This window comes from Artemia franciscana, chromosome 1, assembly GCF_032884065.1.
Source record: "Artemia franciscana chromosome 1, ASM3288406v1, whole genome shotgun sequence".
In the NCBI taxonomy this organism is placed as follows: Eukaryota; Metazoa; Arthropoda; class Branchiopoda; order Anostraca; family Artemiidae; genus Artemia; species Artemia franciscana.
The window spans coordinates 29779127-29802689 of NC_088863.1; the positions used below are offsets into that span (position 1 = coordinate 29779127).

The window sequence follows — 23563 nt, forward strand, 5'->3', positions numbered from 1 at the left end:
TTCTGGGAAAAAACAATAAATGATAAAACATTGAGCCTTACAGCCTTTACTATAAGCAACGCTATAGCGTTGCCTCTGATTCGGTTATGATTTATAGAACAAGCACATACGCAAGAAGGAGGGGGAAGCTAGGGCTTGGGCTGCCTCCCAAAATATCTAGATTTTCATGATATTTTCGATGTTTCTATCAGAATTAAACAAAAATCCGAAAATAAGCCATGTTCTCGATCAGTTATTTCAAAAACGTATATAATATTATTATATCTTAGTCCTAAATAAAGAAAATACAAAAGACGAAAAGAAAATTTTAGCAACGTTTTAGTTTTTCCCCTATTTTGTGCGTTTTTAGAATATATTTTTCTAAACTTGAATTGCAATATTTCAATCATGAAGACTATTCTAAAAAACTTAAAGGAATAAATAGTTGAGAAGGTTACCAAGAAAATCAAATTCTGCTCAATTTACAAAATATTTTGCTCCTTAGTTTTTTTTTACAGTGAAACTGAACCTAGAGATGTCATTATATCAATTGTAAACCATTGATGCCATCAAGCGAAAACAAAATTCATTTACCTTTTCACACAAGGATTCACAATCTGAATGAGTTTGGGCGAATTCTATTTGATCCATAAGAAAAGCAGCAGTGTCATTTTTGTATGAGTAATGACAATTTGGCAAACCTGTACAAAAACGCAAATTAAATTATACCAAATAATATATATATATATATATATATATATATATATATATATATATATATATATATATATATATATATATATATATATATATATATATATATATATATATATATATATATATGGAAAATATGGATAATAAATAAAAGGATAAAGATCCTCCAGAGCCATTGCTGGCGCATAGGGCGTCGAATCGACGTTTCAGTTGCTGGCTGTTTTTTACAGGGACAAGTAGCAAGCTTGTCGCCCAACCTTGCTGCAGCGGAGATCGAACCCTGGGCCCCATATTCCCAAGGAAGAACATCAATCCACTGTGCTACAACAGGTTATGGAAAATATGAGGTAACGTATATTAGTTTTTCAAGAAAAGGATATCTCCTGTATAAGCTTCAAAACATTTACTAGTCTAATATAGCAACGGAGCAGAAAAATGGAGTTTTGATAGTCATTTTTTTATGGAATGTGAATTAGTTGGAAATGAATTGTTCATTTTGTACTGTCATGGCCCAAGAGCTTTTAGAGCAATAATATCCTTTCTTATTATTTTACAATTAGAAAGAATGATAAGATGCCGCCGAGTCAAAAGTGGTTGGAGACTTAACTGATATAAATTAAGCGTTAAAGACAGCGCTTTTTTGCCTATTTGTATTCATTTATTCGTCAATACAATATCATGCATATAAGAAATTATAAATCTAAGAAAATCTATGTTTGTATCTGTGGCGATATTAAACGTATCAAGACATTTATAGTTAATCAAAATCACATTTTGTACGAAATTTAAAGGTAAAGTAAAAGTAACACCTTAATTTATGTGTGATTAATGTCGTTGGTGATATAAACACAAAAAAGATAAATCATATAGTTATTTCAAGTAACTAAAATATTACAAGGAACTCATAAATTTCTTTTAAAATTCTCGCAAATATCACATCCTATTCTCTCTATTGTCAAACTAAGATACAGATTTATTAATATTCGAAAAATTTAATAGAAAGAAAGAAGAGACTTAACAAAATACTAAAAGAAATTTTTTTTAAAGCTCTAGCAAATAATTAATATTCAAGTCGAAAAAATTAATAGGAAAAAAATAGTAAGCAGACTTAACTAGTCAAACGAATCTAATTTTTATGTACCACATTTTAAAGCATTTCTCTTCCCATCACTATATTTGTGCTTTGGGGTGGTATTATTACTCATGTGCATAGGTACGGACAGACCTAGGGCAATAGACTCCCTGGAGAAAATAAATACAATGAAACTTCACTTAAATGTTTAAGTCCCCGCTGTATTTGCATTCCTTCCTCGTCAGATCGAAAATGATGCGAAAAACCACATAACTTTTAGATTAAATTAGGCAATTTTTATTAACATATTTACAGCGTTTTAATTTCATTTTGTAAGATCTTTTATCTCGAAAATCCCCCCCTGGAATAATTTCCATGGTGGCGTCTTTGCTGCGGCTTGATTTTATTTTACTTCCTTTTTTTCAGGTGGTAATAATTCGGTGGCTTAATAACGGCAAAAGAATGGTGGTGGCTTAATAAACGGCAAGTGGTGGCTCAATAAACGGCAAGATAATAAATTTAATACTTTCCATTATAAAGAAATTTTAAACGATGGAAATTGTTCTCAAGTATGCAAAAACAATGTTTGCAAAACGTTGTTTTTTTTCGAATTGAAAAATTCAATCATGCACCTACTTTTAGCACATTGATTTTCCAGGTATTCAACCAGTTGATCTTTGCCCGCCGCTTTAAAAGACTCTGGTTGAGTATGCCGATCTCCCTGACTAAGTCGACAGACTTTTGTTTCCTCATCATACGTAGCTGACCTGAAAAAGCCCACAAATATAACAAGAGCAATTAGGTTTTTCTTCTTTTTTTTTCTTTCTTGCAATACAAAAGTGAATAATTTCAAACTGTGACAAATACTTTAAGTCTTTATTTAAAGTTGAACTAAGAGATGACTAAAGAGAGTAAAAAAACAATTAGTTCTCATCTACTAAAGACCTTGAATACAAAGAATACCAAGCCAAAAAAATCAAGCAGAAGCCATTGTTAAAAGGAACATGAACTAACAAATCGCATATAAATCAAAACTTCTTCTCTTGTAAAAAACTCGGTTCTCGGCTTCCCTCTGTAGAGGATCAGAGAATATCGTTTTTTGTTTTTTTTTGGGGGGGGGAGATGGTAAGAAAAGGGCGAATTCTGTAGTTTTCTCTTTATGCCTCAACTTAGATGTTTCTTTGAAAGTTACGAGATAAGGGTAATTAAAGAATGGGATAGTGTTGGTTTCCACAAAAAAGCCTGACAACTACAAGTTGAAAAAAAATAAGTTAGAAAACTTAATTAGAAAAATGAAAAAGATTAAATTATATAAGAAAAAAGTTTTAGTTTTTCATGTATAATTCATTTTGTATGTATAATGACAATTAGACAAACCCGTACAAAACGCAAATTAAATTACAAAAAATTTAAAGACGCATCAAAAATGTGTTCATATGCATTTTGTTTTGTTTCTACGAGCCCCAGGAACTTCTTGCTATCCTATTCAAAACCGACTTATGCACTTAGTGTAGATTTGAGAAAATTTATTAGTTCCTGTCCTGTAGTAGTTGCAATCAATTGCTTTTCCTGAGGTCATGAGAATTTCAATGCTTTAAGTAATATGAAAATTGCAACTCGAAACATAACTAAGCTAAAAAAAAAAAAAAAAACAATTAGTGAATTGGCATATAATCTGATAAATTCAGACGTTTTGAATCGGATTTGTTACGAGTTCCATAAATCCATACCCTAGGAGAATGAAACATGATCTTAACAGGGGTGTAGTTCCAGAATTTTTACTGAGGGGGGCAAGAGAAGGTCCACATCTGTGGAGTCAATTGGCATGGAAAATCCATCAGAGGAAGGGTATTTGGAACTTTTGTAGAAAATACTAGCTAAAAACTGGTGCCTAAAAATGTTTTTAAGATGCCTAAAAAAAAGTTGGGAAGTTATTTTATAATAGATACTGAATTCCACTACCCTTCCACTTCCTCCACCTCCCAAGCCCATCAAGGGACACCCTACTACTGAAGTTGTCAGCCCCTTGAAACTTTCAAACTAGTATATCTCATGACGAAATTTTTGTATCAAAAAATGGATGACGTATACTTTGATCAGCTCATCAAGAGCCATCGATTGCCGTCGAAAAAAAAATTATATCTATCTTAGCTCAAAGGTTGATTTTTTTTGGCGTAGGCCAACTTTCTAACGTCACCACTTAGAAAGGAGCAAAGGGTAAGCTCCAATTTTTTTAGCAATGACAGAACTTTTAAAGTTTAGGAGGTACATCTGATAGCATTTCTCTACCTCAATCCCAAGTCCGAAAAAAACAAATGATAAATCCAGCCAAAATCACGGCAGCACTTTCGGACCCGTGGGGAAATGCCGCTTTTTTGCTTCTGTAAATTTTTCTATTTATCACTCAAAGAAGATATATTGGCTGTGGGGCCGGGAAGTGCCGCGTATATTTAACACTTATAGATTTTAGTCAATCTTCAATTTGAAAGTTGTGTCTGCCTGCTTGCCTGCTAGAACGGAGCTTTCCACTCGAAAGCAGAAACATGGTTTGATGGAACGAAAGCTTGGCTGCACAACTTCAGATACTCATCTCTGACATAGGCTACATAACTCCACTTCACTTCGCACACCATAGGCTCTGGCTCGTGGACAAGCAAAAACCATCCTTTTTGACCCAGGCAAGAGTTCTGCGGAGCTTTCCGAAATGTAATGCCATATTCATCAATCCGGCCTGAGGTCCACACTTTACGTAAAAACCGCACAGGTTAGACCCTTACCAGTTTCCAGAAATAAGCCGACATCGGCGGCATAAGAAAAAAAAACAAAAACAAAAAAAAACGGGACAAAACCAAAGTGTTGCTCTCGAAACACAAATACAGAAGAGAGAATATTGAGGACTTTTTTCCGTCTTCAGCAAAGAAAATAATAATAAATATAACACAATAAACACTTACAATAAAAGCATGGATAAAAATCCATTTTTTAAACAGCCTTGGCATCATTGCTTCTTAACAAAAAGTTCAGCCAAGACTGTGTGATAGAAGTTAACATCTTACAAGCTAAAAAGGTCCATTCATTTCACTAACTGTATTTTTTCAAAATTTGAATAATTTCTTATTGCGATGTTTGCCTTCTCTGCAGCTAATCTTGTAATTCTTTTGGGATTGGGCTTGTTTTTATTGGTTCCTACTTCTGTTTTGTTTTGAATAAGATTATTCTCTTTAATTAATATTGTGTACAAAGGGTTGAGTGTGTACTCACCCAAGTCTCTATTTAGGGATGTATTATTATTTAAGTTTCGTTTGATTTCGATTGCCTGGCAGACAGTTTGTTTGATTCCTAGGTCATTGCTAATTAAAATTGTTTCGTCAAATAGAACATAATGGTTTGGATTTTCAAAATATGATTGCTTAAATCTGAATCGAAAGATACGGAGCTATTTCTAGATTTTAATGCTCTTTCAATACTTTCTTTGTGTTGCTATAATCCTCTTCCTAAATTTTGGTGGGTTCGACCAATGTAATAATTTCCATAACTACTTGGTATTTGATGCACCCCTCTTAGACGAGTAGCTGGGGTTTTATCCTTACCAGAATTGAAAAGACTCAATATACTTAAATTACATGTGAAAACAACACGTAAATTATTTTTTAAACAAACTGGTTTCAGTTTTGGAGTAATTTTTGGAACATAAGGTAGGTAAATCGTGCCTGTACAAACAAGGCATCCCTCTAAGGCCTATTGTAGCTAGTACAATGTCAACTGCCACAAACATTGGAAAATGTTTATACACTGCATTTAAACCATTGCTTCACTCCAAAAAATCTTATATAAAAAATTCATTGGATCTTGAAGAAGAATTGAAACAGATAGACATTTCTGAAAATTCCATATTAAGCAGCTTTGACATAGTTTCCATGTATACTAGTATTGATGTTTCAAAATGGGAGCAATTATTACAAAATAGACTGGAAAACAATTATCAACTAATCGAAAAGTCAGCAACAGGTCTAGACTTTGATGTTCTGATGCATTTGGTTAAATTATGTAACATGTATTCCATGCACTTCCAGTTTTGAGATTTAAATTACATGCAGGTAAGGGGCCTTCCTATGGGAGCGCCTCTATCAGGGCTACTCGCAAATATTTTCATCGAGCATCTTGAAAATTGGGCACTGGATTCGTATTTTCTTAATCATGTGTTTTGGGGACGCTTCATGGACGACCTAATTTCAGTTTGGAATTATGGCGAAAATGAACTTAAAGGTTTTCTAAAACATTTAAATTATTACGATAGAAACCTGCAATTCACTCTAGAGACCGAAACAAGTGGAAAAATACCTTTTCTAGATATATTAATAATACTTGTGAGAATAAAGTTGATTTTACGGTTTACAGAAAACCTATGCACAATGATAGATACCTTCACTTCAAATCTACCCATCTTCCACAGGTTAAAAGAGGCGTGATTGTATCTCTTGTAGATAGAGTACTTAATATCTGTTCAGAGCTGCATTAAAAAAAAAAAAAAAATATTACAGACATACTTTTTGGCAACGGGTACCCCATCTCTCTCATAAACACTGTTATTGCTCAATGATTAAAGATATATCCCTCTAAAGCCTCAAATCCCACACCAGTAAATGATTCGAATAAACCCACAAGAACCTTTTTGAATGAACCTTTTTAGCTTGTAAAATGTTAGCTTTTATTACACAGTCTTGGCTGAACATTGAAACAGTTCGTGGTAACGAACTGTAGTAAAGAGCGACCCGGCTCAATAGTAAACGAAACTATAAAAAACGGAATTCTGATGCTAAGAGATACATTAAAACAATCGGATTTTTATGCTGATTTTAAATATATAAGTTTCATCAAATTGAGTCTTACTCATCAAAAGTTACAAGCCTGAGAAAATTTACCTTATTTTGGAAAAAAGGGGAAAACACCCCCTAAAAGTCATAGAATCTTAACGAAAATCACATCATCGCATTCAGCGTATCGGATAACTCTAACATAGAAGGTTCAAGCTCCTTTCTACAAAAATGTTGAACTTCAAATTTTTTGCCAGAAGTGCGTGTTTATTTGTCTTTTTCCCGAGTGGTCATCGTATCGACCAACTGGTCCTAGAATGTCACATTAGGGCTTATTCTTACGGAAATGAAAAGTTCTAGTGCCCTTTTTAAGTGACCAAAAATTAGAGGGCACGTAGGCCCCCTTCCACGCTCATTTTTTCCCAAAGTCAACGGATAAAAATTTTGAGATAGCCATTTTGTTCAGCATAGTCGAGAAGCATAATAACTATGTGTTTTGGACTGATTTACTCCCCCACAGTCCCTGGGGAGGGGCTGCAAGTTACTAACTTTGACCAGTATTTACATACAGTAATCGCTATTGGGAAGTGTACAGACGTTTTCAGGGGGATTTATTTTGGTTGGGGGGCTGAGGGGAGGGGACTACGTTGGAGGATCTTTCCTTGGAAGAATTTGTCATGGGGGTAGTGAAATTCAATGAAGGGGACGCAGGATTTTGTAGTATTATTACAAAAAAACAATGGAAAAATAAATATGAAAATTTTTTCAACTGAAAGTAAGGAGAAGCATTAAAACTTAAAACGATCAGAGATTATTACGCATATGAGGGTTCTTCTCCTCTTCATTACCTTACTATTTACGCTAAAGCATTTTTAGTAATTTCAACTATTTATTCTACGGCCTCAATGATTCAGGGGTCATTCTTGAATAATGGGGCAAAATTTAACCTTTAGTGTAAAGAGCGAGGTTTTAACGAGGGGACAAACCCCCTCATATACATAATAAAAATATACGAATATAGAAGTTCGTTTCGTAGTTAATTCCTAAGTTATATATATTTTTTATTAATAAAAACTCTCGTTAAAAATTGGAAGTTCTAGTTGCCTTTTTAAGTAACTGAAAATTTGGAGGGCAAACTAGGCCTCCTCTCCCACCCTTTTTTTCTCAAAATCGTCTGATCAAAACTAAGAGAAAGCCATTTAGCCAAAAAAAAAGAATTGATATGCAAATTTCATTTTGATTATTTATGTGCGGAGAGCCAAAACCAAACATGCGTTAATTCAAAAACGTTCAGAAATCAAATGAAAAAAAAAACAGGTTTTTTTAACTGAAAGTAAGGAGCGAAATTAAAACTTAAAACGAACAGAAATTAATCAGTGAATGAAAGGGGCTATTCCCTTCTCAACACCCCGCTCTTTACGCTAATGTTTTTACTGTTTAATAAAGTAGAATTGAGAGAAAGAGTCAAACTTTAGCGGGAAAAGCGGGGCGTTGAGGAGGGAACAGCCCCTATCATACACGGAGTAATTTCTGTTCGCTTTAAGTTTCAATGTCGCATCTTACTTTCAGTTAAAAGAAAACTTTTTTTTTCATTAAATTTCTGAAAATTTTTTAATTAATGCATGTTTGATTTTGGCTCTCCGTAAATGGAATAATTAAAACGAAATTTGTTTATTAATTTTTTTTTGCTAAATGGCTTTCTCTTAGTTTCGATCTGACCATTTTGAGAAAAGGGGTGAGGGATGAGGCCTAGTTGCCCTCCAATTTTTCGGTTACTTAAAAAGGCAACTAGAATTTTCGATTTTTAACGAACGTTTTTATTAGTAAAAATATATGTAACTTACAAATTAACTTGCATAACTTTCTATATTCGTATATTTTTAATATGTATATGAGGGGGTTTGCCCCTTCGTTGATACCTAGCATTTTACTCTAAAGCTTTAATTTTGTTCCAATTCTTCAAGATTGACCCGCGAATCACAAAGGCTGTGGATTAAATAGTTGAAATTACTAAAAATACTTTAGCGTAAAGAGCGAGGTATTTGGGAAGTGACGAACCCCTCATATACGTAATAATATCTGTTCGTTTTAGGTTTTAATGCTGGTTCTTACTTTCAGTGGAAAAAACTTTTTCATATTTATGTTTCCATTGTTTTTTTAATGATGTTAGAAAATCCTGCGCCCCCTTCATAGAATTTCTCTTCTCCCATGACAAATTACTCCAAGGGGAGATCCTCCCACGTAGTCCCCTCCCCTCAACCCCCCCCCCCAACCAAACAATCCCTCTGAAAAGTTCTATACACTTCCAAATAACCATTACTGTATGTAAACACTGGTCAAAGTTTGTAACTTGCAGTCCCTCCCCCGGGGACTCTGGGGGAGTAATTCAGCCCCAAGGACACAGTTATTATTTTTTTCGACTATGTTGAATAAAATGGCTATCTCAAAATTTTGATCCGTTGACTTTGGGGGAAAAGTCAACGGACCCTCTTGCGACATTCTAGGACCACTTGGTCGATACGATCACCCCTGGGGAAAAAAACTAACAAACAAACAAACAAATAAACACACACCCGTGGGCTATCGGTCTTCTGGCAAAAAATACTTAGTTCCACATTTTTGTGGATAGGAGCTTGAAACTTCTACAGTAGGTTCCTCTGATACGCTGAATGCGATGCTGTGATTTTCGTTAAGATCTTGTGACTTTTTGGGGGTGTTTCTCCCTATTTTCCAAAACAAGGCGAATATTCTTAGGCTCGTAACTTTTGATGAGTAAGACTAACTTTGATGAAACTTATATATTTAAAATCAGCATAAAATCCAATTCTTTTGATGTAATTATTAGTATCAAAATTCTGTTTTTTAGATTTTCGTCTATTATTGAGCTGGGTCGCTCCTTACTACAGTTCGTTATCACGAACTGTTTGACACAAAATTTTGCTGATTCGGTTTGGTTTGCATTATTGCTTTTGGATTTACTCCGCACTATTGAGCCAACATCAAGTTGGCTCATAGTCCGAAACAATACCATTTGAAAAAAAACGAAAAAAAAAACAGTAACCTTTTGTGTGTAGCCCATGGCTGTATCCATGCAAATCCTATGCATATCCGAGTATATCCTATGAATATAGCTTTAGCTAAAACATTTTTCTTACCTTACCCCAAATATCTGAAAATCTTTCTTTTAGAAATAACTAGTCATTGACAATGCTCAAAAAACTTATTCTAATTTTCCAGATTATTTTATTCTCACACAGAGTGTATGTTGTAACTTAAAAATATTTAGTTTATACAGCTGAATCGGGTATAGGACATATAGGAATTCTGTATGGAAAAACCAGATAACTCGGCGATTTTAGCCGAAAAAAGTGAAAATGACTGAAAACTTTGAAATAATTGATGTAAAAAGTATTTTACAATAAGAGGAACTACGGTTAATTACAAAGACTATATGAATAGCTCCTTACCTACAAACGAATGATGCTTCTTCTAAACAATGTTTCTGGCAGTCAATCCTACTGTCCACATCGCTGAGCTCTTTGTCATTGTATTTATCCATGTAATAGCCAGACATACGTTCAAATACCCATAATCGTTCACCACAAACAGCATTAAAATTTGAAACTAAAATGCGAGTAAGACAATTACTTTAGAGCCAAAATAATCAGTAAATTAAACATTTACAGCGTTATATGTGTTATGATTTATACAAGAACCAAGTTTGGGCACTAAGAAACCCAGAAAAATAGATTTTTGGGGGGATAGGAGGGCCAAAATCTTAGAAAATCTTAGTTTTTTTGCTACGTTTCTCCCTTAGTTATAGTAAAAATTAGCACCGCGAACCAGTTCTAATATTTATGAAAAACGAAATCCTGCATTTACGATAAAAAATAATTCCAAACTAGCCTATATGGCCGTTCTGTGTCGAGTAGACCTTCCTCTGAAAAATAGCACTTGGTTTCAACATACGGACTATTAGAATATAAAGATTGTTTTAATAATAAACACATGTGCTTTTATATTCAATTTCTGTTCATCTTTTTTCAGTCTGGGGAGCTGATCAATGCAACCCCATGCCTGCTTTGAATCTAGCTTGATTGGGATGGGTTGTCGGTTGTAGATTTGAAGAAATTCAGGAGAACAATGGCAAAGATCATCGCAACTATGCTAATGAGGAATATACTGCGGCAATTTTTGCATTTAGGTTTTTCACCCTTCTTGAAAACAAGCATGATAACTGAGTCTCGCCAATCCCGGGAAATGATTCTTACGTCTAAATCGCAATGAAAAGACACTGAATTCATAGAGTTAGGCTTTGGGCTGTTCGAATATTTGGCTCGAACGAGCCAATTCTTGGGGTTTTATGATTCTTGGGTTTCTTGATGACTAACTGGATCTCTTGCAAGGCTGTTGGTCCAACATCGACATCATCACAGGGGTCATGCTGCCATGTTCATCTTCTCTTTGACGGATTATTAGGAGAGCTGCTACTATTTGTGAAAATATTGCTGATATTGAACAGTTGGGATAGGGACTGTGGATATCGCAGACTGAAGTAAATTTTGAAAGTGGACATTCATCTTTCTGTAATATTGTCGTTATGTGTGAGAAGGGTACTAGCATTGCTTCTTATCGAAGTTGTACGAAGTTGTTTGGGGTACCCAACTGACTACCCGTATCTTAAACAGTAGGTTTTATGGAAAATGTGGTTCAATCCCGCTTTCCAGGGTTATAATGGCAGAAGGATGAGATGGCTAGGGCAGGTTCTGCAGTTCAAGGATGACAGATTGACAAAGATTGTCATTGTCTACCAATCGGTCTAGGGTCAACAAAAAGCAGATTGTCCATTAATTGGATGGAAGGATGTCGTTAAGAAAGATTTAAGGGAAATGGTAAATTATAAGGAGGGTCTAAAGAGGGAGGTTTTACATAGATTGTGATGAAGGAGGGCCGTACACAGCTGTGTTGGCCTCAGGTGGTTTGGTACTACTGTTAGTTGTAGTAGAAGCCTCTTTGAGAAGCTGGTACAGTTTTCTCAAATCTGAGTGTCGTGCGACCTTCTTCATATGTGTTGCCATCCTATTATTGCTTTTCCTCCAATCTCAGTTTGATGGTCTCATCAGAGATCCAAATTTTGTGTTTTCATATTTTATTTTTTTTTTGCATTTTATTTGATTGACATCCATTCGTCCTCAATTCTGCTCACTGAGCCAGAGCAAGGATGTAGAATCAGGATACAGATCCAATTAGATAACTCTAAGTGGAATTGTTCTAGAATTTATTTGTCTTCGAAGCGTCCCACATCGTACCTTTGGGGGAAACAACTCTTTTTTTACGATGGTAGTTTGAGGGATAGGAGAGATTACACTAGTGTGTGGTCGGACCAATTTTTGGAGCCAATGTCAGTACCACAAAAGGCTCTACAATTCATGATATAAATTGTTGTGCCACTAAAGATCATGCAATTCATAACCTATTTTCCAATGCTCAGATATTAGAATGTATTCGAATTGAGGTCATGTCCTTCCCCCTCTGGATCTCCAGGTAATCCTTCAAAACGGTTTGAACTTGAATAGGGTACTCATTATGACTAGGCTGTGTAGTTGACCAAACCCCACGAGTCTTCTTCATCGCTTGTATCCGTTGTTGAATTTAAAATTGCCTACAGCTCGTTCATTTTCGACTTCACAGCTCCCGTCATAGGTGAAATGACCTGTAATGATCAGGATGGTTAAGCCTTGATATGGATCTAATTACCACTTTTAACTTATCTAAGAACTCATCTGTTATGAATTCTTCAGGTATTCTCGTAGGAGCATATGTGACAATGACAATGGTGTTGAAGAGGTGGCTGTTAAACCAGGCCACACCCAATCGCGAGGATACAGCTTGTTATTCTAGGAAGCTGATATGGCTTTTTTTATTCGGGAGGAGTCCTAGGCCGGCCTGACCCGAGCCCTTGTGAAGACCGGAATTAGAGAAATGAAAAGGGTCCTATTCATTATAAGTCAAATATAAGCTCCTTTAAATTATATCCATTATGAGTTCATTTTCGATGGTTATATTCACTCTCGTTTCAAATAGGCCAAGGGTTTCCATGCCTTAGCGTTTAAGTCCTCCAGTAATAAATTTCTTGTTGTCAAACACTTCATTGAACAAACATTCCAGCACCACATACGTGTCGTCATTCAAATAGAGCGCTGGTTCACCGACTTTTCACCGGGGTCACTGGAGTCTCTGTATCATCATTTGCCACGATGCCGTAAATATAAGGCTTTCAGTACTATTGTCTCCCATTTTCATACAGTTCACAGGAATTTGTCTAATCGTCTGGTCCCCAATCCCAGAGGGTGCCCTTTCTGTGTGCTACTCGGCATCTGTCAAAGGATAGTTTGACAGAGTGGTGGCTACCCTTCCGCGACGGCAAGGTCAAGCACCTAAATTCCTAGTTGAGGGGCTGGAGACAGCGGCATCCCCTATGGCTGGTGTACACCATGCAGGCTGGGCGTCAAGAATCAGACAGTAAGCCTTCACCACCGGATGGGTACGGAGGTAGACTGCCAACCTAATTGCTAGGTGTTTGTGTTTACTATTTATTATGCATAGTTTAATGTTTTGACATCATCAATCAATCAATATCTTCATTGCCCCCCAAAAAAACACACAAGGGTTCAATATGGAGTTGATGAAGAGACAAAAAAACAAAGAAGACACTCCCATAGAAATATATACTACAAAGAGTTCTGCTAACACATAGCAGGATGGAGGCTGTTTATCGAATCAAGCTTAGAAAAATAGCGACTGCGACGCTCCTCAGCCACGTTTAGTGGCTCAGTTAACCCGTAGGCTGACACTAGTCTTTTATTTCTAGCCCATAGGGGTATACAAAAGAGAAATTTTGCAAAACGAAAATATAGAGATCTAATAGTCTTATCAGTAGCCGTAAACACATTCCAAAATTGAGTCAATGCGAGGACATGAGGCATCGCGAATGCGTTGTACACACGGGCAAGAATACACTTCCTTTAGCTAGCTTTTGAGCAAACTATCATACCAAACGATTTTCTAAGTTTCTCACTTAAATGAGAGATAATGAGAGCACTTGTTGTTTTTACACTATCCCTATCTGGAAACTGAGATACTTAATGCAAGCAGATAACTGAACATTCTGATTTCCTAACTGTAAACATCCAACAGCACCGACAGATTTGCCGAAAGCAAGAACCTCGCTCTTCGAAGCATTAAAATTGAAATCAATTTCGGCATATTCCCTACTAAGCATAGAAAAATTTTCCTCCATAGAAAATACAGTGTTACTTAAATTCAGGATGTCGTCAGCCTAATTGTGTATGGAAAGGTATGTCTTTTTCTGTGGTGCAAATGAAGCTAAAGCTCAGAATAGATTTATCAAATTCTTAACTTAAAAGAATTTTTAACCATACTCTATACTTACTTCCTTTTAAGCAGATACGTTCAAAAAAGCTGTGCCCAACTTCTTCTGTAAAAAACTGTTTCTGTTCCAGCTGTTCTTTGCTGTAGGCAGTACACTTGGAATTTTTGTAATCTGGAAGTGAAAGTTACTTACACCATAGTCATTGCTCAACTTAATATTAAAACGTAAAAAGAAAAAAATTGTTTGTCCTTATAAATTTTGTAGCGTTCCCTTTAAAAAAAAAAAACCAAGTATGCGTCTAGTCACAAGAAACTACTAAAACTACTATTCTACGAATAATTGTGTAAAAACACTCGCCGTAGTGTTTAAGTTGAGAACAGATCTGTTTTAAATAGTACTGAGGAATATAGTAGTCAAAAGTAGATATAACTGTGGTGATTTATGACAATTTTCGCTTGCACTCTTGGCTAGAGGTCCCAAACCCCAAGGGGTAAACGTAAAGGGGCTGAAAATCACATGTTCTTAAGAAATCATAAGGGAGAATTCAAATGTCTAATTTTATTTTTGCAAAATCAGCTGAAGTGAGAAAAATATCGTATATGGAAATGTTTAAATAGTAAATTTTACATTATAGTAACGGTACATAAATCAGGCCGTAGATAAAAACTAGGAAATAAATTGTTCTTCATTATGTTTTGGAATTTCGATTCGTTTCCAGCTCTCTTCAACTGTCAAAAACATTCAATCTAATGAATACTCTTTTAATGTTTATTTATTGAAGTTTCGTAATAAAATACATAGAATTGTCTTAAGGTGCACAGGGATATAATTTCCTTCTTTTTTTCTAACTGCTACCGTAATGGTTATGTTTTTATTTTTATTATTAAACTGTTATATAATACTAATTCGAATTCTTTTTAATGACTTTTATCTACTTGACCATAAATTTGAAATATCATAGTACTTTTCGAAATGTTTGTTAGCTGCTTTGTTACAGCCTTCCCCGTCTATGCATCTTCTAATGCTACAAATTGTTGTTGTCTATGTTAAAATACAAAACTTAAAAACAAAATTGATCTAAGAGTGCTCATTATAGAACAGGTCATTTTTATACCTGATTAAATATAAAAAGAAGTTTTTTCAACTGAAAGTAAGGAGTGACAATAAAACTTAAAACGAACAGAAGTTATTCCGTAAATGAAAGGAGCTGTCCCCTCTACAACGCCTCGCTCTTTACGCTAAAATTTTATGTTTTAAAAAGTAGACTTGTGAGAAAAAATCAAGCATAAGCGTAAAGAGCGGGGCTTAATTGCCTTGTTTTAGAAAATAGGGAGAAGCACCCCTAACAGTCATAGAATCTTAACGAAGATCACACCATCAGATTCAGCGTACCAGAGAACTCTACTGTAGAGGTTTCAAGCTCTTATCTAAAAAAATTTTGAATTTTGTATTTTTTACCAGAAGACAGATCACGGATGCGTGTTTTTTCAGGGGTGATCGTATCAACCCAGTGGTCCTACAATGTCGCAAGAGGGCTTACTCTAACGGAAATTAAAAGTTCTAGTACCCTTTTTAAGTGACCAAAAGAATTGGAGGGCGCTTAGGCCCCTCCCACGCTCAGTTTTCCCCAACTCACCGGATCAAAATTTTGAGATAGTCATTTTGTTCAGCATAGTCGAAAAGCCTAATTAATATGTCTTTGGGGACGACTTGATCCCCCCAGTCCCCGAGGGAGGGACTGCAATTTGCAAACTTTGACCAATGTTTACATATGGTAATGGTTGTTTGGAAATGTACACACGTTTTCAGGGGACTTCTTCGCGTTGGGGGTGTTGGTTCGAGGGGAGGGGGTAGTGTGGGAAGATCTCTCCATGGATTATTTTATAATGAGGTATGAGAATTTCCATGAAGGGGGCACAGGATTTTCTATTATTATTTAAAAAAAAATGAGAAACTAAATTAAAAAAACATTCAGCTGGGAGTAAGGAGCAGCATCAAAACTTAGAACGAACTGAAATTATTACGTTTACAAGGGGGGTTCATCTCCTCTGCAATACCTCGCTCTTTATGCTAAAGTATTTTTTAGTAATTTCAACTATTGATTCTACGGCTTTTGTGATTCAGGGGGTCATTCTTAAAGAATTGGGAACAAATTCAAGTTTTAGTGTAAAGAATGAAATATTGACGAGGGGGTGAGCCCCCTCATATATGTAATAAAATATACAACTATAGAAGTTTGCTACGTAAGTTAGCTCGTAAGTTACGTATATTTATTACTAAATAAAACGTTCGTAAAAAATGAAAAGTATTGGTAGCCTATCAAAATTCCGTTTTTTTAAATTTCAGTTTCTATTGAGCCGGGTCGCTCCTCACTACAGTTCTTTACTACGAACTGCTTGATCCCAGCAGGAATGGGTTTGAGCATCCCCTATAAGGAATCCTGGCCAGGCGCAAACAAACAGAATCCTCTTAATACCATGTCTTTATACTATAGTCCTTCTGAAATCAATAATATCAACTAATAATAAAAATTTCAATTGTTTTTACCTAAAACGAACCCATGACAGGTGGATGTCTGCTTGCACACAGCTATGCAGTCACGCATAATGGCAGTTCCAGGTTGGGAGAGAAGGACCTTACCATTCTCAATATAAGTAATTGAAATCACTTTTTCGAATGTCTCCACTCCACCGAAACAAATTCCTGGAATAACGAAAAAAATGAGCAAGTCAGAAGAATTGCAGTATCCATTTGAGTAGTTCGCAAAGAGAAAATAATTACTGAAAAAGGGAAGATATTCTTCTTGAGAACGTCCTGGTCAATAGTTATACAGATTATGACTACATTATAGACCCAAGTTTCTTGATATCTTGTAGATTAGGACTACATTATAGACTTAAGTTTCTTGATGTCGTATAGATTCGGACTACATTATAGACCAAGTTTCTTGATGTCAGTTTTTATTATTTGAAAAAAAAATGAACAACTTTCATTTTTATCTGTTACGCAATGTGTTAACTAGATCCTTATCTGTTAGCAATGTGTTAACCAGATCGTTACCTGTTAGCAATGTGTTAACTAAATCGTTATCTGTCTGTAATGTGATAACTAGATCGTTATCTGTTAACAATGCGTTAACTAAACCGTTATCTGTTAGCAATGTGTTAACTAGATCGATATCTGTTAGCAGTGTCTTAATTAGATCGTTATCTGTTAGCAATGTGTTAACTAGATCGTTATCTATTAGAAATGTATTAACTAGATCGTTATCTGTTAGCAATGTGTTGAGTAGATCGTTATCTGTTAACAATGTGTTAATTAGATCGTTACCTGTTAGCAGTGTGTTAACTAGATCGTTATCTGTTAGCAATGTGTTAGCTAGATCGTTATCTGTTAGTCATGTGTTAACTAGATTTTCATCTGTTAGCAAGGTGTTAACCAGTTCGTTATATGTTAGGATTGTGTTTACTAGATCGTTACACGTTAGCAATGTGTTAACTAGATCGTAATCTGTTAGCAATGTGTTGATTAGGTCGTTATCTGTTAGAAATGTGTTAACTAGATCATTACATGTTAGCAATGTGTTAGCTAGATCGTTATCTGTTAGCCATGTGTTAACTAGATTTTCATCTGTTAGCAAGGTTTTAACCAGTTCGTTATATGTTAGGAATGTGTTTACTAGATCGTTGCATGTTAGCAATGTGTTAACTAGATCTTAATCTGTTAGTAATGTGTTGATTAGATCGTTATCTGTTAGAAATGTGTTAACTAGATCATTACATGTTAGCAATGTGTTAGCTAGATCGTTATCTGTTAGCCATGTGTTAACTAGATTTTCATCTGTTAGCAAGGTGTTAACCAGTTCGTTATATGTTAGGAATATGTTTACTAGATCGTTACATGTTAGCAATGTGTTAGCTAGATTGTTATCTGTTAGCAATGTGTTAACTAGATCGTTATATGTTAGTAATATGTTAACTAGGTCGTTATCTGTTAGCAATGTGTTGACCAGATCGTTATCTGTTAGCAATGTGTTAACTAGATCGTTATATGTTAGCAACGTGTTAACTAGATCGTTATCTGTTAGCAATGTGTTAACTAGATGTTCTCTGTTAAGCAATGTGTAAACTAGAAACTTTACCCTTTGCCAGGCATGTATGTACGTTCCCTGCCATGAATACTTAGGCTTAACTTAGGCATAAAAAGTTTTCTTATTAGCAGTAGATTAATTTATTTTCTGAACTTAACTGTTTTACAAAGAGCAAGTTTTATAAGCCATCTTTTCAATAATGATTATGATTGTTTCTTTGCCTAAGAAAACCTAAACGATACGAAGAAATCAGAACCTTACTGTCCATGACTGGCTGGACATTTTGCGAATCGATGGGTGCCCAAATAGTACCGGTAAAACAGACCTTCTACATAAAATAACCTTGTCCTCTAAGGCTTGTTTCACAATATCGGGACATGTGAACAGGCATAACTCTGAGTACAGGAAAGATAGGAGTCGATATTTTACTACCGATATCCAACCAACACAGCGTGTAAACTTCCAGTATAGGCTTTTAGACCAAGAAAAATCAAATGTTTATCATAGCATTTGAATTTTCCGACATTTTGAGCCTCTTTTGGCTGATTTTCATAAGGTTATAACGGTAGAAAACACCCATTGGTCATGACGTGATCTTTTTTTTGAAAAAGTGTTTTCAACCCCAAGATTTCAACCCCCTGACTATTTATCAGTCGGCCTGGAATACCTTACCTGAGTTGGCGAGAAAGTGTCATTTGCTTGGTACTTTTAGAAGGATTATGAAATAACTTTTTACCTCTTTGATTAGTTTATTGAAATTTCTTTTTATGTATTTTATCTTTATTTCTTTATTACTATTTCTTTAGCGCCCACATGCAGTTGACACATCTAGTTGTGGTTGGAATTTAAGGTTGGTATAGTATTTTTGTATAGCAATGTGCACTGGCCGGGTTTTCAGAGGGCAGTCACGGATGCTTGTTTGAGGGTTTTTTTTTCTCGTGTTTTGTCAATTGTTTGTTTTTCTTCTTTTTTTTCGCCCCACAATTCCGACCATAGAGCCTTGCGGGGAGTTATGTCCTATTAAATGTTTTTTCCGATTTTTTTTTCCTGCATTTCTGGCCATAGAGCCTTGCGGGGGTATTTGATGTTGATTGTTTCTGCTGATTATTTATATTGTATGTACATTTGTTGTACTTTTATTTTTGTTGGAATAAATCAATCTATCTATCTACTACTATTGGTTCGATACGACCATCCTTAGGGAAAAAAAGGAGAAGCAACTGTGTCATATATAAAAAAAAATATGGTTTTTCTTCTGGCTCAAGGCAGATTCGCCTTCAGTTCGTGGTAACGAACTGTAGTAAGGAGCGATCCGGCTCAATAGTAGCCAAAACTCTAAAAAATGGAATTTTGATGCCAATAGCTACATCAAAAGAATCGCATTTTAATGCTGATTTTAAAAATATTGATGAGGAAGCAGCTTTTTTCACATACGAAGTAATTTCTGTTCGTTTTAAGTTTTAATATCGCTCCTTACTTTCCGTTAAAAAAGACTTGTTTTTTTTTATTTAATCAAAACATAATTTTAAGTTTCGTTTTCCTTCTTATTTAAAATAGTTAACTGCATATTTCTAGTCCAGATTTTCAGCAATCAATGGTATACTTTTCAGATTTCAATGGTATACTTTTTATTACAATTAAACATCATTTTTGAGCGAGGACAGGCTGTTTTTCGACACTAAAAAATATTTGTTATCGTAATTTCAAATTGTTATTAAACTTAATCTGAAGGAAAAAAATATTTCCAGACCAGTACTACATGGAAAATGTTTGTCATTAGATGGATTTTTTAAACCCCTTTTTCAATTTCGGTTACAATGGTTTAGTTTATTATTTAATAAATTATATCATTGCAACAATGATGAAAGACAAATACCCACAGATAAATTGTTATTTAGCTACAGAAAAAGTGTGTGGTAACCCTTCAAAAGAGTTTGGTGCCATATTTGACCTTCGAACACAAGGTTACAACCATATGTAGCTCGTAAGAGCTAAATACAGTAGAATATATTTTAATATATAATTGAATCCTAATACTAAATGTTTTTTTCATATATACCTTTCAGTAATCAAAGTTGTTCATGCCCATGAAACAGCCTTTCCCTCAATTTTAGATTATTCCTATAGGAAGATTTTTTTTTTACACCATAGAGAAGTTACATAATTGACTCATTTCACTCTGAGAGTTTATATTCCACAAAAAGTTATTTTAATTACAGAGGAAAGCGCTCGTTTTCTCGTAATTTTCAAGAAGCTCATTTTAAAAGCATCTTGTGTAAAACTTTCTACTTCCAACTTCTTTCATTCCCCAACACAAACTTATGTATAAGCTCATGCATAAGATACTATTTATCTGAAAATTAAGTTTTTGCTTTATAATTTTAGAGAGACAATTGAATTATAAGCAGAATACATGTCTTAAAATAATGGAGTCAGTCACCGATAGCTTTCTAAGTTTAATATGAGCCCGGTTAAAATTTGTAAACCCTTGGTTTGGGCCCCTTATTACAAATTTCAATAAGTCAATGCTGCTAGAGAGCAGATACAATCTCCAACTGTCTGGCAATTCGAGATCATAACTTCTCAAGATCAGCTACCAATCTTTTATCCTTGCCTTAAATATTGAATGTTCAAGTTTAATACGGTACGTTTCTCACTTCAGTTTCAGTTGCATTTATTCAGAAGGCTAAACCTTGGAGTAAACCAGATGTATAGTTTTGTGATAGTAGAAACATATTGTCGTACAAAATTATGTTTCGTATGTTCTTATTCCCACTGAATGTCAGAGGGGACAATTCACGAAAATCGGAGGAAGTGTTTCTCAGGTTTTTAGAGAATATGAAAAAACTTAATTGTAAAAGTCTAGGGGGATTTGTTTTACCGACTCTTTTAAAAGATAATATCACAAATTTTCCGAATCTAGGGGTGTGCAAAATATCAGACCCCCTAAAAGCAGATTCTGAACATCGAATTTCAGAGAGATCTGTCCCATTTCTATTTCGCTTCGAATGGAAGATTTAAAATGTAAGTTTATATTTTATTAACTAGTACTAGGATTGAATATATCAAGGTGACATATTGAGACAAGAAAACAAATGACTTACCAGAAGCTTCTGAGATCAACAGACTTAGTAGAAAACAAATTCCATACATCGCAAACCTGAGCTTTGTTAATGCAGCCATTGCGAAGAATGAGGTTTTATTTTCGGAAAATTTTGAACTATATTTTATTCCATAGTTTTCAGCCTAAAATATACTTGATAATTAGTACTGACTGTAGCTCCATAAACATTCTTCACAGATTTCAAATCAAAACCATGATGGGTTCTAGCAGATAAGAAAACTATAATGCTGCAAAGGATGGCACGATATGGAAAGTTAGAAAGTAAATTCTTTTTTTGCTTTTTACAACTAAAAACAGTTATGTTAAACATTTCATAAATTATAATTACATATTCAAGTATCGCATGTTCAAGTATAGTTTCGGGCTATGTGGACATCTTTATTAAAATTGCAGCCAAAATCCTATCAGTAAAACTAACATTAAAGATTTGCGATACGAAACTACTAGTGACTGAACTCCCATTGAAATACAGTACAACATTTTATTTTCTTGAGCAGATAAACTTTGTCCACCATTTCAAACGCGATAAAACGTTTTACTATCTTAAGCAAAAAGCCAATATAAGTAATCCTAACATTCACCAACAATAAAACTTGTCAATTAAAAATGAAGAAAAAACTATAAATTTGAATTTTTTTCCAAAAATACATTTCGCAAAGAAAAGTGATGAGCCATGCTAACACCTAAGTCGAGAAAAAAAAATCCCTTAGCAATCAAATCTTAAAACGAAACGAAATTGATAAATAAATAAATCCTAAGAAGAGTAAGGATCAAAGTTAATAATCTAGTCAAGCTTTTAACGAACAGAGATTACAACTAACAGCAGTAGGGCTACTGAACCCCAAGGCATTTAAAAGCAATAAATAGCATTCCAGATATAGCAGAAAAATTGAACTTGCAGCACAAACGGTTGTTCGAGTCTGCTATTTCAAAGTTTCAGCCCTTTCATGGTCTTATACCTTGCTTTTCATCTACTCGATTGGGCTGGGTTTCCTTTCGGCCTTTTTCTGTTTATACTTCTTTACTCCACTGTTTCTTGTTGTTCATTGCGGATTAGCGATAAATAGTTATTATTAGTAGTAGTAGTATTGGTAATAGTACAGGTGGTAGCAGTAGTAGTAGCAGTAGTAATAGTAGTAGTAGTAGCAGTATTGGAAGTAGTAGTAGCAGTATTAGCAGCAGCAGTAGTGGTAGTAGTAGTAGCAGTAGTAGTAGTATTAGTAGTAGTAGTAGTAGTAGTAGTAGTAGTAGTAGTAGTAGTACTAGTAGTAGTAGTAGTAGTACTAGTAGTAGTAGCAGTAGTAGTAGTAGTAGTAATAGTAGTAGCAGTAGTAGTAGTAATAGCACAGTGCAAGCATAACGCTACAATCAACGATAAAAACATATCTTTTTCTTTTTGTTCAATAGGTTTGACTATAGTGTGACTTGGGCATCAGACTTAACTATGTAGATTAATAACCTGAGAAAACTTAAGGCAATGAGATCCTAGATCCTTCTCTTTGAGACCTATGCCACTGTGTGCCCTTGTGCACAAGGAAATTCTAGACACTGCTAGATGGTGATCATTTCAATAATTCATTTATTTATAAATAATTTTTATTATAATTTACGTGTTATAAGTTATTTATTATTAACATTCTAATTATTTATTGTAACTGTTTACTATAATTAAATTATTTGTAATTTTGTAAACACCCCATGTTGAAAAACCTTGGCAATAAATAGAAGGAAGTGCCTAAGAGATGTACATATTTTGTAGGTTGTTCCTACACAAGTTTCTTCTCGTTTATTTTTCCAGGAGCCCTCTCCCCTATTGCGTACGTGCCTTCTATTATATTTTATCAATACCTATTGATGATGGAAGGCACATTGTAAGGAAGAAACAAATGATATCTGTTTTGAAAATATTCTTACCATCACCTGTAAATAGGAGAAGTGAGGGTAAATCCTCTCCTATTTAGATAAATTAATCTCCAATTAGGTAAATAATTACCCTCTCCTCCATTAAATAGGAGATCCTAAAATAGTTAAATTCACATTAAATGAGAGTAAAGCCATTACTGATTTATATTCCTACTCAACTGAAACCTAAAGCGTATTTAATGAGCTGTTTACCAGTCGAATGAAAAATCATCTTTCGAGTTTCTTGTAAAACTTGTACTTTCTATTTAAGTTAGAAGAGAACATACAGCAGAAAAATTCGATATACTTATTTTTTTGCTTCATCTTAGAACAATGCGAGGAAAACATTTTTAAAAGTCTTTCATTTCAAAGCCTAGTGATTTTCCTAAAAATAGTTGTCGTACTGGTGTAACTTTAGGCGCCAAAAGCAAGATTCTAGTTCTAGATTTGTTGCCGACATACAGATAACAATACT

At 34.7% G+C, this 23563-nt stretch overlaps 2 protein-coding genes across 4 annotated transcripts in view; one reads left to right on the forward strand and one right to left on the reverse strand.

Annotated features, from left to right (window-relative positions):
- Nucleotides 1-23563, reverse strand: part of LOC136028245 (uncharacterized) — a 306509-nt gene that overhangs the window by 281355 nt on the left and 1591 nt on the right. For all 3 annotated transcript variants that reach the window (XM_065705985.1, XM_065705977.1, XM_065705994.1), the window contains exons 2-7: nt 21167-21308; nt 16520-16675; nt 14033-14143; nt 10047-10203; nt 2402-2532; nt 574-680 (exon numbers count right to left, since the gene is read on the reverse strand). In XM_065705985.1, the coding sequence (XP_065562057.1) occupies nt 574-680; nt 2402-2532; nt 10047-10203; nt 14033-14143; nt 16520-16675; nt 21167-21245 (741 nt within the window). In that variant the 5' untranslated portion in view covers nt 21246-21308. The remainder of the gene's footprint in view (nt 1-573; nt 681-2401; nt 2533-10046; nt 10204-14032; nt 14144-16519; nt 16676-21166; nt 21309-23563) is intronic.
- Nucleotides 1-23563, forward strand: part of LOC136028331 (glyceraldehyde-3-phosphate dehydrogenase-like) — a 360255-nt gene that overhangs the window by 6865 nt on the left and 329827 nt on the right. The window lies entirely within an intron of this gene.